Genomic DNA, 17,469 nt, shown 5'->3' on the forward strand with positions numbered 1-17,469 from the left:
AGCTTTACAGATTATGACATTCTGATTCCAGAAATGCTATAATGTGGACAAAAGATAAACTTAGAATTAACGCTATATGGCTGAAATGCTCCTACTTACTAAATGTATTCTAAGTTATGTATTAAGGAAATAGAAATTCTTTGTGATTTGCAAATTATCTAGAAACATAGCCTTCTTAATTTCCATTTAAATTTCAAAATAACTGATTAGCAACTGCTGAAACCTAGAAAACTGATACAAATGGCATTAAATTCCTTATTTTCCACAAGGTTTTAATTCTCTCAGAACTATACTTTATCTATCTGTATATAAATCTATCTAACCTACCTATCTATACATATTATTATTTTTATAGTATGACTCCATATTGAAGAGTTTACCAAAGTCATATTCAACAAGTATTTTTTTCTTAATTATTAAAATTTAAGGTGAATATTTTAATTTTATTCCAGTATAGCTTGTGTGTGCATAAGTGGGTATATCTGTGTAAGTAAATCCTTTTAGGGATTCACAGGCTTAAAACTCTATTACATTATGACCTTTCATGCTAGCCAATATAACTATAAATTATACCATTACTTTTCTTGATAGTCAGCATAAGCATACTAGATTTAAAGTCCTCTAGGAGCTACTTATGTTTAACTTTCAGGGGCTTGCAGAAAGAACATGTCTTAGTACAAAGTAATAACAAAAACTTTTTTTTTCTAAACTTTACCACTTGTTCTACCGAATCACTTTAGAGTTTTCATTTTCTACTAATGTATACACTTGAATAACAAAGTTCAGGTCTGAACATTAAATTAAAACTCAACCTACCTGTTCTCCATTTAAGCGATGAACATCTACCAGTTCAAGAAACACTGATAAACGATGGCTTGTCTCAACCTCTGTTTTTCTGTATTTTGATTCTGAGGAAGCCCCAGTTCTCCTCATTCCTGGTAAACTCATTGCCATATGCAGAGTTTTAATTGCTTCTGCTATTTCTCCCATTTTCTTTTGTGACTGAGCTTTTATCAAATGGTATAAAGGATATTCTCTCACCTTCAAAAAATAATACAAAGTAATACTTCCTTGAAATGCCTACAACATAAACATGTAATTTGCCACCTATAAAATATTAAATAGGATTGGTGAGGAGAGTGCACATGTGATGTGTAGTTGAAACCTATTTCTGTCCCCTTATGAACCTTCTGACCATTCATTACACTAAGTTAATTCAGGGAAATTGTTGCTTCCAAGCACCCTCCTGAATGATAGAGTAGGGATCAGATCATTCTACCTCGGCAAAAGAGAAAAAAGCAAAGTTTATAAAACTAACAAGCAGGCCGGTGCCGTGGCTCACTAGGCTAATCCTCCGCCTGTGGCGCCGGCACCCCGGGTTCTAGTCCCAGTAAGGGCGCCGGTTCTGTCCCGGTTGCTCCTCTTCCAGTCCGGCTCTCTGTTGTGGCCCGGGAGTGCAGTGGAGGATGGCCCAAGTCCTTGGGCCCTGCACCCACACGGGAGACCAGGAGAAGCACCTGGAGGCTTCGGATCAGTGCAGCGTGCTGGCCATAGCGACCATTTCGGGGGTGAACCAACGGAAGGAAGACCTTTCTTTGTCTCTCTCTCTCACTGTCTAACTCTGGCTGTCAAAAAAAAAAAAAAAAAAGCTAACCAGCACATTCAGAAAAATTACCAAGTTTTCAAGAAAAGAATTTCTTTATCTAAGAATTCTTGTACTGACATAGTTATTAGATTCCCAGAAACACAGTAAATGTGTGTATGAGCATGTCTACTCTTCCTTATTTTTTAATTTTAGGATTAAATATTTCAGGACAGTTTTCAAACACTGGCTGTATCTTCTGACACAACTCCTAAATGCAGTAATAAAACTTCCGTATTTAACTGTCAACAGCATATACAGAGAATGACAAAATGAGGGAGGACGAGAAGTCAAAGAGAAGGAGATGATCCAGGATGGGTTATGAGGCCACCATGCAGAAATCAGGATGTCTACAGCCCTACTGCTGCAGTTCTCAGCCTTAGCCAGGTGTCACATTGACCTGTAGAGCTTTGTGTGACTTCCTGTGCCTGCGCTCATTCTCAGGGGCAGGGCCCCAGCACTGGCTCTCAGGAAGTACTGTCCCGAGAAGCAGGAGGTATCTTCTGTAAATCTTGCCTAGAATTTCAATTCTCTTCCTCATCAAGGGTTCAAGGTCTTGTCTAACAGGGTTCAAGATCCAGTGAACCAAATTAAAAGTCTGAGTGGTTCCTTTCTGACTCTAGGGAGCTTAGGAAGCATTAGGCATTTCCTCTCATGCTGAGGGAATACTGGATGAAACATCCAAAATCTCTTGGATAAAACAGAGTAGTCATTTTCAAAATGACTGAATCTATAAACTTATTAAAAACAAAGTTCTAAGAAAGAAACAGTAAAAATGTTTCATCCCTACACCAAGAATATCTGACCTTGGGGCAAATATTGTAATTCAGCAGGTTAAGCCACTGCTTGCAATGCCAGCATACCATATGGGCATCTGTTTGAGTGGTTTGAGTCCCAGCTGCTCCAATTCTGATCCAGTTTCCTGCTAATGGCCTAGGAAAGCAGTGGAAGATGGCCCAAGTGCTTGGGATCCTGCACCCATGTGGGAGACCCAGAAGAAGCTCCTGGCTTTGGATTGGCCCAGCTCTGGCTGTTGTGGCCATTTGGGGAGTGAACCAGTGAATGGAAGATCTTTCTCTCTGTATTTCCCTCCCTCTGTAACTCTACCTCTCAAATAAATATATTTTAAAAAAATGACAATGCTTTATAGTTTTGTTATTTTTACATACATTCATTATTACACAGAACAATAGATTATTATAAAACGAGTTTTATAGAAAAGAAAACTGAAGATCATAGAAAGTGGAAAGATCAAACATTAACTTTAGGTCTTCTGTCACTAAGTTCAGATAGTTTTTTTAATTATACCAGAGTTGCTTCTATTTTTTCTCCTACTGCTTGTGAATGTAATTTTTTAGAAAAAAACTTATAAATTTTTTATTTATATATTTATCAGAAATGCAATATAGGTTATAAAAATATAAAATAGTTGAGTATATAAACATTCATTAAAGATTCAAAAAGGAGGGTATTAAGTCTTAACCATTCGAATCTGCAATACTTACCTTGAAATCATAGCTCAGACAAAGTTCAAGAGACTGAGAACACAATTTGAATTTTTCTTGAGACAAATAGACCTGTGCCATAAGGAGATGAGCATCTGCATAAGAGGGACTGTGTTCCAGGCAATGCTGCAGGTTATTATAAGCTGCTTCAATATCACCTAAAGTGAAGGAAACAATGCACTGTCATACCTCAGACAATTAAGACATGGATATCAGAGAGAGAAGAGTGAGGAGGGTGTTTATTTTAAGGATAGAGCTAGTGTTTAAAGTCCTCTGCTTACAAGGCCATGGCTTAAGTTCTACCCTTACTAGTTAGCTTCCTTCCAGTCCACATGAAAGAATAGACCCAGAAGTCAGGCCAGCTCTTGACCTTAATGAAGACATTAGGGGAAATGTGAAGTGATGAGAGCCCAGCACCAGTATTATTGGGAGAACTATAAATGTGCATTTATTTATGTTCTTTGTTAAAACATTTCAATTTACAATTTCATTAATGTAGGTTATGCAAAACATACAATCCAATAGTGTCACTTTTATTAACACAGAGGATATACTCATAAGTCTAATAATCATTCTTGCCAGAAATTTTATTACTATAAATATAATCACAAAAAAAGCCCAAGAATATATTCCAAAAATTCAGAAATGTATGTTACAAGTTTAAAATACCATTAAATACCAATTGAAATATTAAATGTTTTAGAAAACACTGGCTCTGTATTTGGGAGTCTTAAGACAGAAAGAAATGATTAACATGATAGGAAAGGAAAGACTGATCTCGGGCCAGCAGAGAGTAGAAAGAGTCTCTTCAGATAAAAACAGCACAGACTCAAGCAGTGGCTTTACCCAACACTTGCCCCGGACAAGCTGTTCTTAAATAGGTATAAGCAGGCCAGTTCTCCATTCAACCTTGCTAAGAAAATGGGAGAAGAAGATAATTCTAAATTATTTGCTATTCAATTATGGTCCTCAACCTTATCTGATGCCACAACAGACAAAATAAATTATCATTAGGGCATCCTAGCTCCCAGAGGTTCAAGCTACTGGTAACAGAAATCCATTGAAGTAGAGTTCTGTTTTCAGACAGAGGACTGATGGACAACAGCTTACCAAAGATAGTTTCAAAATTTACCAGTAAGCCATCAAGTAGAATTAATAGCAAATTATTTTTAATGCATTGTAGGCCAGGCAAAAATAAATAAAAATTCTATGCAGGACAAATTTGAGTGAAAATTCTTTTAGAAAGAGAAAGATTTAATGAGATAACTTGAAGAAAAAAAGATTACTACTAAGGACAAAAGCATACAGAAAAAGAATTAGAATTTACAATAAACTGACTGAATGAAGACTGTACAGAATAATTAGGATCAGAATCTCTAGTTTCTTTTAAGAGCAAGGGGAAGGATGTGTGGGGTTAGCAATACAAGGCCACAAGAGAGTCTCTGTTATTTGTGGTGAGCCTTGATAATTTATGATAATGAGGAAGCTCATGGTAGGCCCCTTAAATAGTTTATGCTAAGGATATGATTCAGAATGGCAGTCGACTATGCCAGGAAAACCAACCATATGATTAGAAGCGTGGGTTCTGAGCTACATATTATCAGCCAGAGTGGGACTGATGAATGCGTTCAATCATGCGGCCAAAGATTTAGTCCATGTTTACTTAATGAAATCCCAATTAAAAACTCCAGAAACCAAGCATAGGGTGAGCTTCCCTGGTTGGTAATGATCTACAACTGTCACGTGTCTGATGTTTCAGTAGGGTGACATATCCTGATTGCACGGAGAGCAGACAATAAAAGTTTCACCTTTGAGAATGACCCAGACCTTGATCCATGCATGTCTTCCTCTTGCTAGTTTGAGCTGGTGCCCACCCTATTGCTGTAATAAAACTGTATGTCTAGTGCTGTCTTGAGTTCTCTGTCATCCTAATAAATTATTAAGCATGAGGGGGTTGTAGAAACCCCCATATTTGTAGCCAGCTATTGACAAGTGCAGGCATCCTGGGGACCCCACACTTGTGGCTGATGTCTAAAAATGAGGGTGGTTTAATGAAGGGCCATGACTTCAACTGTGATGTTCAGCCCAATTCCAGCTTGTTGGTGTTAGAAGTCATTGCTGCTGGTACTGTAACAAGAACACTATTAATTACACACATGTGAGCATTAGTTCCAATGATTTAAGGCTGCTGTTTTTGAAAATAGGAATAATGTATGAAATGTTCAGCCCCAGAGATTTTGGCAAGTATCACTGGATTGTATATATATCTATAACACTTTCAGAAAATACAATATTTAATGAATTAATTTCAGAATCATCTCATAGCTGATACCAACCCCAATTTGGAAGAAAGGAAGAATATTACATGGCTTAACAGTAGAACAGGGAGTGTGGAGCAGTAGGTTAATGTCCCACTTGTGAAGCCAGTATCCTATATTAGAGTGTCTGTTTCAGTTCAGGCTGCCCCCTCCCCCTTCCAATCTAGCAATCCTGCTAATATGCCTAGGAAAGTAGCAAAAGATAACAAGTACTTGGGCCCCTACCACCCATGTTGGAGACCAGGATGAAGTTCCTGGCTCCTGGCTTTGTTCTGACCAGCAGATGGAATCTCTGTCTTTCCCTTGCTCACTCTATTGTTCTGCCTTTCAAACAAATGCCACAATGTTGGCCCCAATAATATTTTTAAAAACAGTAGAACTCAAGTCAGAAGGTATTAACAGAATCACTTCTTAAAAATAAAGAATTTTATCTAAGTGCTAGCAAAAGATGTATCATTCTTGGGGCTTCTTTAAAGTTAGTTTCTAAAAAAAAATGCAAGGACTTTGAACAGCCCTAGTCTTGATTGTTGAGGAACAGTTTTGTTTTTGTTTTTTTTTAATCCCCTGTGCAAACTGGTGAACTCTTTACTTAGTATAGAGTTGGTCTTCTGTTTATAAAGTTAATTGAAAATGCAACTTAGTGGAGAATGGGACTGGGAATGAGAGAGGGAGGAGGAGGTAGGGGTGGAAGGGTGGTTGGGACAGCGGTATGGTGGGAAGAATATTCCTAAAGTTGTACTTATGAAATGCATGAAGTTTGTATTCCTTAAATAAAAGGTTTCTTTGGAAAAAAAATTAGAGAATTTTAGAGGTAGAAAAACTTTTGAGATGTTTTTCTTAACAATTAAAACAGAAGTCCAAAACAGCAGTAGAGGTGATCTCTTACCTTTCTCCATTATATTATTTTGAATAGCATTCTGCTGGCAAGATATGTGTGGACAATCCTAATGTGAGGGTCTATTTTTTTATGTGTAGTCATTCATTTGTCTATGTTCTAAAAACTGTTTTTTCCCCTTTGGCTATAAAATACTATTCACACAAACTAAACAGGAACTAATAGGCTGAGGTCTGGCAACATTATCTTTGGTTATCACAATAAGTGGCAACTACAGATTAAAGCCAGCAATTCTTATTGCCTCTCCCCAGTCCCATCTGACAGATGTCCCCTGCCGCCTCTCCACCCCAACTTCATGGGGTACAGCTGTGTTTTCCCAGGAATTGACTTGCATCACAAAAGTTTATGGTAATTTTCAAAGAATCCAATCCTAAATTATGTAATGTTATTTTTGATTAAGAGTACTTATCTATGCACATGTAAAATACATGGATTATATGACTAGTCTCCAATTGTGTGGCATGCTTAATTTATTTACACACGTTTTTACCAGCATCAGAAGAAAAAGGTCATTTTAAGCTTCTAAGGGATACTCTACCTGACAAGTACTTCACTTTTGCTATTAAGAAGACAGCCTGCAGAAGACCTGGCACAGTTCTTACGATAGTCTCCAAGACTGAGGTAAAACGTCTGAGAAGTGGAGAAAGAGGTTGCCCAGGACTTGCAGGCTAAACAAAAGAAATCAGTGCATCACTTTCTAAGCTTTGTAACAGTATTTTGCTAAAAATAAACATATGTTAACTTAAGTTTGACTAGTGAAAGTACATATTTTTCTCAGTTTGTCCCCTATCACTTTTATTTCACAGTTCTTTTACCATGACTAGGCAAGTACCAACTAAGTCGTCTCCTGCCGATGTGTGGTCAGACTACGCAAATAATGGTTTTCCTTCAGCAATTTCATTATGAACTGTTACACAATTACTGTCTTGATAACATAAAAAGAACCTCTCTCTTCAAAAACTTATCAAAATAACTTATGTGTTCACAGGAAAGATCACTGAGAAGTAGAATTTCTTGCTGGAATTGACAGTCAAAGCAATTGGTGTTCAAATTCTAGACTTCCCCGTGATTTACTAAATTCAGTTATTTTCACTACTCCCCAGAGCACCTATAAAGTCAGCCTTTAAAGATGTTATATTTATTTTCAAGTAGAAATCAGAAGGTAGAATAAAAACATGTACTACACTAAATGTCTCATACTTTCACATTTCCCCCACTTTTCTATCTGGCCTATTGTATACCTTCAAAAGTTTCTCTATCTCATATTAACTAACTAAAGTAGTACTAGAATATGGCTCAACCCTTCAATTTTTCTTATTTTTATAATAGGTGTCTACCCAACCAACTTTTTTTCAAAGGTCATCCGATCTCTATTTAGAAACTGGATATTAGGATTTAAATAGCACATGTTCATCCCCTTTGTTTGGCCTTGTGGATGCTGCATCCCTTATATGAAGGATGATCCTCTCTATCCCCCAAACTTCATCTGACACATACAGAGGGAGAGAGAGAGGGATAGAGAGAATCTCTTCTATCTGCTTTCAAAAACTGGCTCATTGGTTCAGTCCCAAAATGCTGACAACAACCAGAGTTGGGCCAGGCTGAAGCCAGGAATCTGGAATTTCATTTGGATTTCCTGTTGCCAGGAACTCAATTACTGAGTCATCATGCTTTCCAAGGAACATTAGCAGGAAGACAGATCAGAAGAGGGGCAGCAAGGACTTGAACTGACACTATAATATGGGGTGCAGGAGTTCCAGGTGGTGGCTTAACCTGCTGCACCACAAGCCTGCCTCCACGTACAGATTCTTAATTGGACTGTATCCTCTTACAGAAAATCACTTCTGCAAGGAGCCACTGTCGATGGCAAGAAATTGCCACATCTCTGTATCTATTTTCAGACATAAAAACATGTGTACCCAAAAACATACTCAAAATATGACTACTGTAGCTTAGAATACTTCAGCTTCTTTCAATCTCTGCAGCACTTACAATCGATATAACAAAATTCAGCATTATATGCTATCTCTTCGTCATAATAAGTTTTGCTTCTTTTTTAGGACTAAGGGTTTTAATGTGTATTGAAAATCAGGATTTTATATTTCTTTGCACAATGTTACAGTAAAATCTTTAGATATGTGTTTTTCCAGCATAACCAAAAATAGTCAAAGTACAAATGATATGCTGAGAATGAATCTTGATGTGAATGGAAGGGAAGAGGGAGCGGGAAAGGGGAGGGTTGCGGGTGGGAGGGAAGTTATGGGAGGGGGGAAGCCATTGTAACCCATAAGCTGTACTTTGGAAATTTGTATTCATTAAATAAAAGTTTAATAAATGAAAAAAAAAAAAAGAATTACCAAGACCAGTCACCACTTTTACTTTACTTTCAGAAGCAATCCCAGAAAAAAACAGAAGCACACAGACAATACTTAAGACAACACACATCTGATTAAAATTCAAAACAAAATTCTATCTAAAAGGGATAAGGAAGCTGGGAGACAATTCTGCCTTTCTGGTTCTTCCTCATAAAAACGGCAGTGTAAATGCTGGTTAGGTTCTATCACAGACAAAGATTTTATTAGAGGAAAAAATATGATGTCTAGTTGGACTAGAGACTCAGCTACCTCTTCAGACATTAATTTTTTGCTCCACCTAAAATTTATTCTCAGTCCAGCTGCCAGAGAAATCCTTTAAACTGCTGGATCATGCTGGCACCAAGTTAAAACCAGAAGATGTAAGAGCAATGGCCAGGGCCCTTCCTGGTCTGGTCTCTTGTGTGGACTTCATCTCTGACCATGCTCCTCCACCTTCCTCCATATGTGCCCTACTTCTTTCCTTGTATCTCTTTTAACTTCTATAACAAATGCTCCCTTTGTCTGAAACATCGTATTTTTAGATATTCCCTTCAAGTATTCCTTCAATGTCACTTTCTTAATAAGGTCTTCCTGACCACCTTATCTAAAATTACCACTGCTTCTACCTTGCTCAACTCCTTTCTTTCCTCCTCAGTGATATATGACATAATTAACCCAATTACATTATCTGATTCCTCTTGCTGGAATACATGCCTTGGGGCAAGGGTTGTTGTTTGTCTCCCACAAGTCATTTCCTCAACTCTAAGCAGAGTGCAGGGTACTCTAGAAACCTATGTAGAATGACTCCTGAATACTGAATTAATACTGAAAAAATGCATTCCAGCCTCCAGGTAACTGAAAATGGATCATGACTGAGAGACTGAGATCACTCCTAGGTATGATTCTATGAGGAGTCAACGAAGTTATGAAAACCTGGAAAAGGATATGGTAATAAAATCAGGGTGAGTTCCCTAAGGGGAGGTCATTTCCCTGTTAACACAGTCACTGAAGCTGTAGAGCAGGGAGAATGCTGAGAACTTAGCTTTTGGTAATGAATGATCTGCTTGTGCCCCTGCTGACACCCCTGTGTTGAAAAGTGAGCTCACTGGTGCCAGCACTGGGTTAACAAGGCGGTTAAAACACTGACTGTGATGCTTGACTCCACTATCAGAGTGCTGACTTGAGTCCCGGCTACTCTGATTCCGATCCAGTTTTCTGCTGATCCAGTTTTTCTGCCTCATAAAGCAGAGGATGATGGCCCTTTGACCCTGGCCACCCATGTGAGAAACCAGGATGTAATCAGCCTTGCCTAGCCCCAGCTATTGTAGCCACTTGGGAAGAGAACAAGTGAATGGAAAGAAGATTGATCTGTTTCTCTCTCTCTCTCTCTCTCTCTCTCTCTCTCTCTCTCACACACACACACACACACACACACACTGTGCCTTTCAAATAAATAACTAAATGCTTAAAAAGTAAGTTGTTCCAAACATGCAATTGTTCAGGTAAACATGAAAATGAATTTCCAAAATCTGAAGATCTATTTTAGAAATGAGAAATATTCCTTGCTGACTAAGGAACTGGACTTGCTGTCGTTCCAGGGAGCAGAAGGACCAGCAAAGAGCACCCCCACCTCCTTTTTCTTAATACAGAGTTTGACTTAACATAGGACATCTAGTCTAATAATTATAGTTACATACTAAGAACTTCATTTCTGAGTGTGTCCAAAGATTGGATGGGCACTTGATGGTGATGTTTCAGAGTAGAATAAAAAATTAATAGTTCTTCTAAACTAATGATTTTAAGAATTACAAATAAGTATTTACAACCCAATTTTTATATTATATAGCAATCAATACTATAAATACTCTGATTAAAAACTATCTCAAATGAGATAACAAAATTGTCATTATATGTCAATACAGTCTAACATGTTAAAGATAACTTACTAGTACTTTCTGAAAAAAATTATATAAATGCATCCTTAAAAACAAGTCCTAGAATTGCTTACCTGCATTGGACAGAAATTCAGATATTCTGTAATAATTTCTAGCAAGAAATCAGGATTTAGCTTCTCAAAATACTGTATGCCAAGAGGTAGATCTTCTAAGTGTGACAAATGAGTGTCTAGGACATCATTTAACAAATCTATAACCTCTTCTTGGCGTTTATTTTTCTTCATAGCAAGAACTGCATGTAAATAGGTTAATTCCTGGAAAATAAGTCATTTTCAGAAATTATTCCATTCAATTACAAAGCCATTTATTTTTATTTAGACTTTAAATGTACATCAAGTGCTATTTACCTGCAACTATTTTACAAACTTAAGTATCAAGTTAGATGGACTTGTACAGACAGACTACATGTGGCTTAATTTTGCATGGAGATATATCCATACTGCAATCACACGGTATAACCAGTGTACACTTTTCCTTCAAAGAAAATCAATTTAAATGTCATATTTTATAAATAATAGCTAGGATCTATGATCTGATAAAAGAAACTACTATACCGCAGATTTTTCAATGGACTGCTGAATTTCACTCAGGAATTCTAGCTGCTGATCTGCATCCTCCAATTCTCCTTCTATTAATTGACATCGGATGCATCCTAAAACAAAAGAGGACAAAAATAGTTAAAGCTTACCCCAATTCAGCCATGTATACTCCAAACATGAACATTAATAAGATAGCTGTTTCCTCCACTATAATACATTAAAGTTTCAGATTAGAAAAATATAAAACAAAAAACAGAGTGAAATCAAAGAAAATGGACAGCTTTGGGACTATATAGGATGACTTACTATAAAATTTGTAATTTATAAGAGCTATTGTAATAAAAATGTATCATCTCAAGATGTTTATGAAATAAATCATTTTAAAGATACATGCTTTTATTCTGTTGTGGGGTTTAATTTTCGAAATCCATAAATATGCTTTTTTCTTTAATGACAAACATTTGAAGCAATCATAACTTGAGTCTATATTAAGAACATTTATAGAAACATCATACCAGTCAGTGCAGGGACACTAGTTTCGTCAAGCGTTATGGCTGTCTTATACCACTTTGATGCCTCTTTAACTTTTCCTTGTAAGATCATTTGGTATCCAAGTTCGGTAGCAAACTTTGATTGCTGAGGGCTTAATCTGAAAGCCCTTTCTAGTAATGTCTGAGTTTTCTGAAGAATGGGTTGACTACGTCCACACTAAAAAGAAAAAATAATCAAGTTAAAGTAGAAAGCAAACACTTCCATTTTTTCCTAAATATACCTTCTACTTCACAGTAGTGAACAAAAAGGAATAAAAGTGTAAAATTTAAAGAAAAGTAAAACATTAACTAGATGATTCATTAAGAAAAGTTTATACTGTATCTAAACTGATATGTCCTAAAGAATAGTGCTTTTATCAAACAGGTATCTTGGGGGCAAGTGTTGTGGGTCCTGGTTCAAATCCTGGATGCTCCACTAGTGATCCAGTTCCCTAAGACGCCTGGGAAAGCAGCAGAGGATGGCCCAAGTGCATGGGTCTCTGCATCCATGTGGGAGACCAGGAAGGAGTCTGGCTACTGGCTTAGGCCTGACTCAGCCCCAGCCATTGTAGCCATTTGAGGGGTGAACCAGCAGATGGAATTTCTTTGTCATTCCCCTCTCTCTCTAACGTTGCCTTTCAAATAAATAAACTAAGTTAAAAAAAAAAAAGGTTATCTTGAAAATTACTTTTTTGAATGATGTTCCAGAAATATTTTATGCACTCCTTTTTCAAATTCTCTCTTGATTGTTTTACAAATTAGACAAGAAAACCATGATTTTAAGGATATATATGTATATTAATAAAAAGCTAGGGCAGGGACTAGTATACTGGTACAGTGGGTTACGCTGCCACTTACAATGACAGCATCCCATACTGGATTATCAATTTGAGTCCTAGCTACTCCACTTCCAATCCAGCTTCCTGTAAATGCAGCTGAGAAGGTAGCAGAAGATGGTCCAAGTGCTTGAGGTCCTGCCACCCATGTGGGAGACCAGGATGAAGTTCCTGGCTTCTGGCTTCAGCCTGGTCCATACTTGGCTATTATAGCTATTTGGTGAGTAAACCAGTGGATGGAAGAATTCTCTCTGTCTATCTCTCCCTCTATCTTTATTACTCTGCCTTTCAAATAAATACAATAAATCTTTAGAAACAAAAACAAAAATCTAACAGTAGGGTCTGTTTTCCCCCTAAAGATTTATACTACCAGTGAGGGAATTTTAAAAGATATCTTAGAATCTCCTTGGAAACAACATAAAAAATTTCAAGAAATGACAATGTTGTTGGAATAAGTGTTTAATTTTTGAAAAGAACAACTTTTCAGAGAAAAATACTTTTACAAATGTTTGAATACATTTAAAAAAAATTTGTAAGATTATTAGAAACTAATCAAAATAATGTTCCTGACAATAGTTTAAATTTACCCTAAAATACCATTTTTTTAAAAGATTTGATTGATTGATTTGAGAGGCAAAGTTACAGAGAGGGGAAGAAACAGAGAGAAAGGTATTCTATCCTCTGGTTCACTCTCCAAATGGCCACAATGGCTGGATCCGGGCCGATTCAAAACCAGGAGCCAGGAGCTTCTTCCGGGTCCCCTGCCTGGGTGCAGAGGCCCAAGCATGTGGGCCATCCTCCACTTCTTTCTCAGAATAGTAGTAGTGAGCTGGATTGGAAGTGGAGCAGCCAGGACTAGTCCCAGCACCAACACAGGATGCTGGCACTGCAGGCGGAGGCTTAACCTACCATGCCACAGCACCAGCCCCTAAATACCCTTCTGAATTTCAACTTTTATAATAGTAGTGATTCTTCTTCCTCTGTATTTCACCCAATCTGACAATCTTTGTTTTTAAATAAGATTCAGTTTATGTCTTTTAACAATTAGTGTCTTTAATTGCTTTCTTTCAACTTTGTTTGCCAATCATTTTGTTTATGTGAAACTTTTCCTTTTTTTTTTTTGCTAGTATAATTTTTCAATCCTGTCATTCATTATATTGGTTTTAAGATTCTGCTGTATTTTTCTATTCCATTTCTGACCACCTTCATTTTACTGGAAGCTTACAATAAAAGTTTGATACCGATCATTTTCCCCACTAAAATAGTCTATTTTAGTATATGTGCTGCCGAAGCGAGCACTAAAATAGTCTATTACTTATTTTAAAATTTCTTTTGTTCAAATAGTTTTATAAAGCAAAAGCAAAGAACAACTCCAGTCATAAATCCTATGCTTTGATTAAAATAAATCATTTTCTATTTCTTTTTCCTTGAAGACATTTCCCTACCCTTCAATGCTTAACAGGTACCACTTCCTACATGAAGTCTCCCTAATGGCCGCTGACAGCTGGAAACCATATCATCTCTGAACTGCCTTTCTCAATAAGGTACCACGTATTTAGATGTATGTCATATTTTCACTCTAGTTATATGCTCCTCAGTGCCTCAGCCCTCTGATTTATTATATGTTTTCTATTACAGGTTGTAGGACTCTGGTTCATAGTAAGCAGTCTTACAGTTCTGCTGAAGGCTATGGTAATTTTATAAAAAAGGTGAGCATTCTGCGGTTCCATGGTATCCAGTGCATTTCCCAAGTTTTCCAGCTTGCTGGCAGCCTAAACAAAAATAATCGTTATTAATTTTGAATTATACAAAGAAAAAAGAACATAATACATGCGCATATACACTAATAGTATATATTAATATTTTAAAAAACTCTGGCTTTGAAAATTCTTCTCTGCCAATGGATTCTTACATTGTAAGGCATACTAAAAGTTCCTTTAAAAATCCCAAAGTTAAAAAAATATTCTTGCATTTTAGCATATGTTTCATGCATGTTATGAATGAAAACCTTTGGGTGGGTAAAGATACATATAATATTCATTTGGCTGTACATGCCAGGCTTCCTCCCCAATAAGTAATTCATGATGCAAATGAGATATGAATGATAACATATTTACAAATATTATTATATGAGATTAGCAATTGAACTGCCTAAACTGACTGATTTAAATTTAAAATATTTTCTATAAAGAAAAAATCATTAAGGTACTTAATATAAGTAATTTCAATGTAATTAGATTCTTAAAATGTACTGAATATTTATTCCAACTAAGATTCTTTTACTGTTTACTGACATTCTTATTAGGCACTGTCACATCAACAAATTTAAACACTAAACACAATGTAAACCAGCTAAATGTTAACAATGCTATTTGCTTCAGGCTGGATTTTGGCTCTCATAATCCAGTATACAATTAAGATGTTCACTACCATTGAAACAGATGTACCTTATTATAAAGTACAATGAGATTTTACCCTAAGTTCACAAATTTCTGTAAATTCAATTCATTGTAAAAATACCATGAATGATATTTTTTCATATCCAGTATCACAAGTTACACTGATCTCAGGTACTATCACAAAAATTTTATACAGAAAGATACACAAAGTATAATTAATGATTTAAGAGATTTTCAAGGATAATTTTAATGATATTAGGTTTCTGTTTTACTAGTTGATTTAAGAAGCTAACCTCTTCTTTAAGATGTATTCCTAGCAGTCAAGTAAAAACTTCAAGGCTTTACTGTATGATTGCCTGCATGTACACACTTGTGTGTACAGGCTGTACAGGTAACATAAATCATACAACTTACCTTCTCTATATCCCCTTCTCTACACAAGTAGTAAAGAGCCAGCATTCTTAATGCATCCACATTTTGACTATCTTGGATCAGTAGCCTGCAGGAAAACATTCCAGTTAATGTTGAAATCAACTTTGATATTTTCTTTTATTCAAGAACTTGGTTTGCTGGTCTAACTATTCTACTGTTCAAATAAATAAATTTAATTAGTAAATGACACCTGCATCATGAAAATTGACAACCTATTTACTTAAATTTTAAAAAGGTTTTAGGAATTTAATTTTTTAGAGATTTTTTATGAAAGGCAGAACTACAAAGAGGGAGGGATAGACACAGAGAGGGATGGAGAGATAGATAATTCCTAGATAATAAAAACAAATTAGTATATAGGAAAATATTCTATTAATAATAACAAAAATAAAAACAAAAATATAAATTTAGTAAGAAATCTACAAAAGTTATTGAAATTCCTATGCCACCATACTCAAGGTCATTTTAAAAAGGAACTGAACAAAAAGGATCATACACTATGTTTCTTAATATGGATAATATTGTTTATTGAATTATTGATAAAGTTTTTCAAACTTCCCTGAGAAAGTGCTTCTGCCATTTAACTTTTTTAGCTCCTCCTGTAAAGGCTGGAGTGTCTTTACACTCTTTGACGAGGGACTTGGTTATTTTCCTTATGTTGGCCAATGGAACATTACCAGCAGTGGCAGTGTGCCAAGCCTAAATTTCAGAGGTTTTGTATATTTGTTTGTTTTCTTGAATCTCTGTTACCAATCACCAAAAGAAAAATTTTTCCAAGTAGCTGCTGGTGTTTTTTTTTTTTTTTGGCTTGAGTGAAGGAAAAATACCCCTGGTGATGACCACCACAAGGAGGTGCCATGACCAAAACAACTGGATCTGATATTTGAAGCAGAGTCCCAGCCAAGCCTGGTTGAGATCTACAGACCCTGGATTATCCATACTAACAGGAGGAATGGATGCTTATTATCACATGCTGAGATTTGTGTTTCTTTTTAAAATTCTATAGGTTGCTGTAATTGTACATGTTAGCAGAATTTGCATAGTTGCATGTCCTGTAAACATGATTAAAAGTCAGAAGTATGACAAGACCCAATCAGTGTTGTTATTTTACATTAGTCTGGATATTCCCAATGAATACGGTTAAAAAGAGAAAGAAATACGAATTTTTAAAAAGATAAATATTGCCATTGTTTCTGTAACTGTTTATAAATAATAATTTGCTGAAATGCCTAGGAACAAAATAAACCCTCAAAACAATGGTTCTCATAGACAAAAGATACAACTGCTTCTGTGATGCAAATATTCATGAGAAAAATACCAGTAAATAAAAAAAAAAAGCAATATGGCACTGGTGAATTCAGACACACCAATAGTACAATGTTATCTATGTCTATTTTTTTAAAAGATTTATTTTTATTTACTTGAAAGTCAGAGTTACACAGAGAAAGAAGGAGAGGAAGAGAGAGAGAGAGAGAGAGGTCTTCCATCCACTGGTTCCCTCCCCAATTGGCTGCAAAGGCTGGAGCTGCACCGATCCAAAGCCAGGAGCCAGGAGCTTCCCCCGGGTCTTCCATGTGGGTGCAGGGGCCCAAGGACTTGGGCCATCTTCTATTGCTATCGCAGGCCATAGCAGAGAGCTGGATAGAAAGTGGAGCAGCCGGGACACAAACTGGCACTCATATGGGATGCCAGCACCGCAGGCAGCGGCTTTACCCACTACGCCACAGCACCGGCCTCTAGGTCTATATTTTTCTAGTCTAGTATCTGTGCATTTATCGATATTGAGTGCTAGAGGTGAGATTCAATTGCACCCAGAGCAGCAGGAATGATGTGAAACAAACGCCAATGCTACACAGCAAGCAGTGGTCAAGATCAAGGCAATGATTATACACCAGGGAGCTCACTCAAATGAAATAAGTATTTTTAATATCCACTTCTTCTAAATTAGGGAGAGTTTTCAATAAGAGCAAACAGTTAAATATAAATAATACAGAGACAGCAAATATACATGATGTAGTGTTGCTACCTACATGGCTCTTTCTACTCCCAGGTATAGGAATGGCC

The 17,469-nt window shown here is 36.5% G+C and overlaps 1 protein-coding gene across 1 annotated transcript in view; it reads right to left on the reverse strand.

Annotated features, from left to right (window-relative positions):
- TTC21B (tetratricopeptide repeat domain 21B) overlaps positions 1–17,469 on the reverse strand; it is a 98,168-nt gene that overhangs the window by 56,408 nt on the left and 24,291 nt on the right. The window contains exons 7-14 of the mRNA XM_062187535.1: positions 15,388–15,472; positions 14,248–14,346; positions 11,724–11,916; positions 11,224–11,321; positions 10,723–10,923; positions 6,899–7,028; positions 3,148–3,305; positions 817–1,041 (exon numbers count right to left, since the gene is read on the reverse strand). Of these exons, the coding sequence (XP_062043519.1) occupies positions 817–1,041; positions 3,148–3,305; positions 6,899–7,028; positions 10,723–10,923; positions 11,224–11,321; positions 11,724–11,916; positions 14,248–14,346; positions 15,388–15,472 (1,189 nt within the window). The remainder of the gene's footprint in view (positions 1–816; positions 1,042–3,147; positions 3,306–6,898; positions 7,029–10,722; positions 10,924–11,223; positions 11,322–11,723; positions 11,917–14,247; positions 14,347–15,387; positions 15,473–17,469) is intronic.

The sequence above is a fragment of the Lepus europaeus genome, chromosome 1 (assembly GCF_033115175.1).
Source record: "Lepus europaeus isolate LE1 chromosome 1, mLepTim1.pri, whole genome shotgun sequence".
Lineage (NCBI taxonomy): Eukaryota > Metazoa > Chordata > Mammalia > Lagomorpha > Leporidae > Lepus > Lepus europaeus.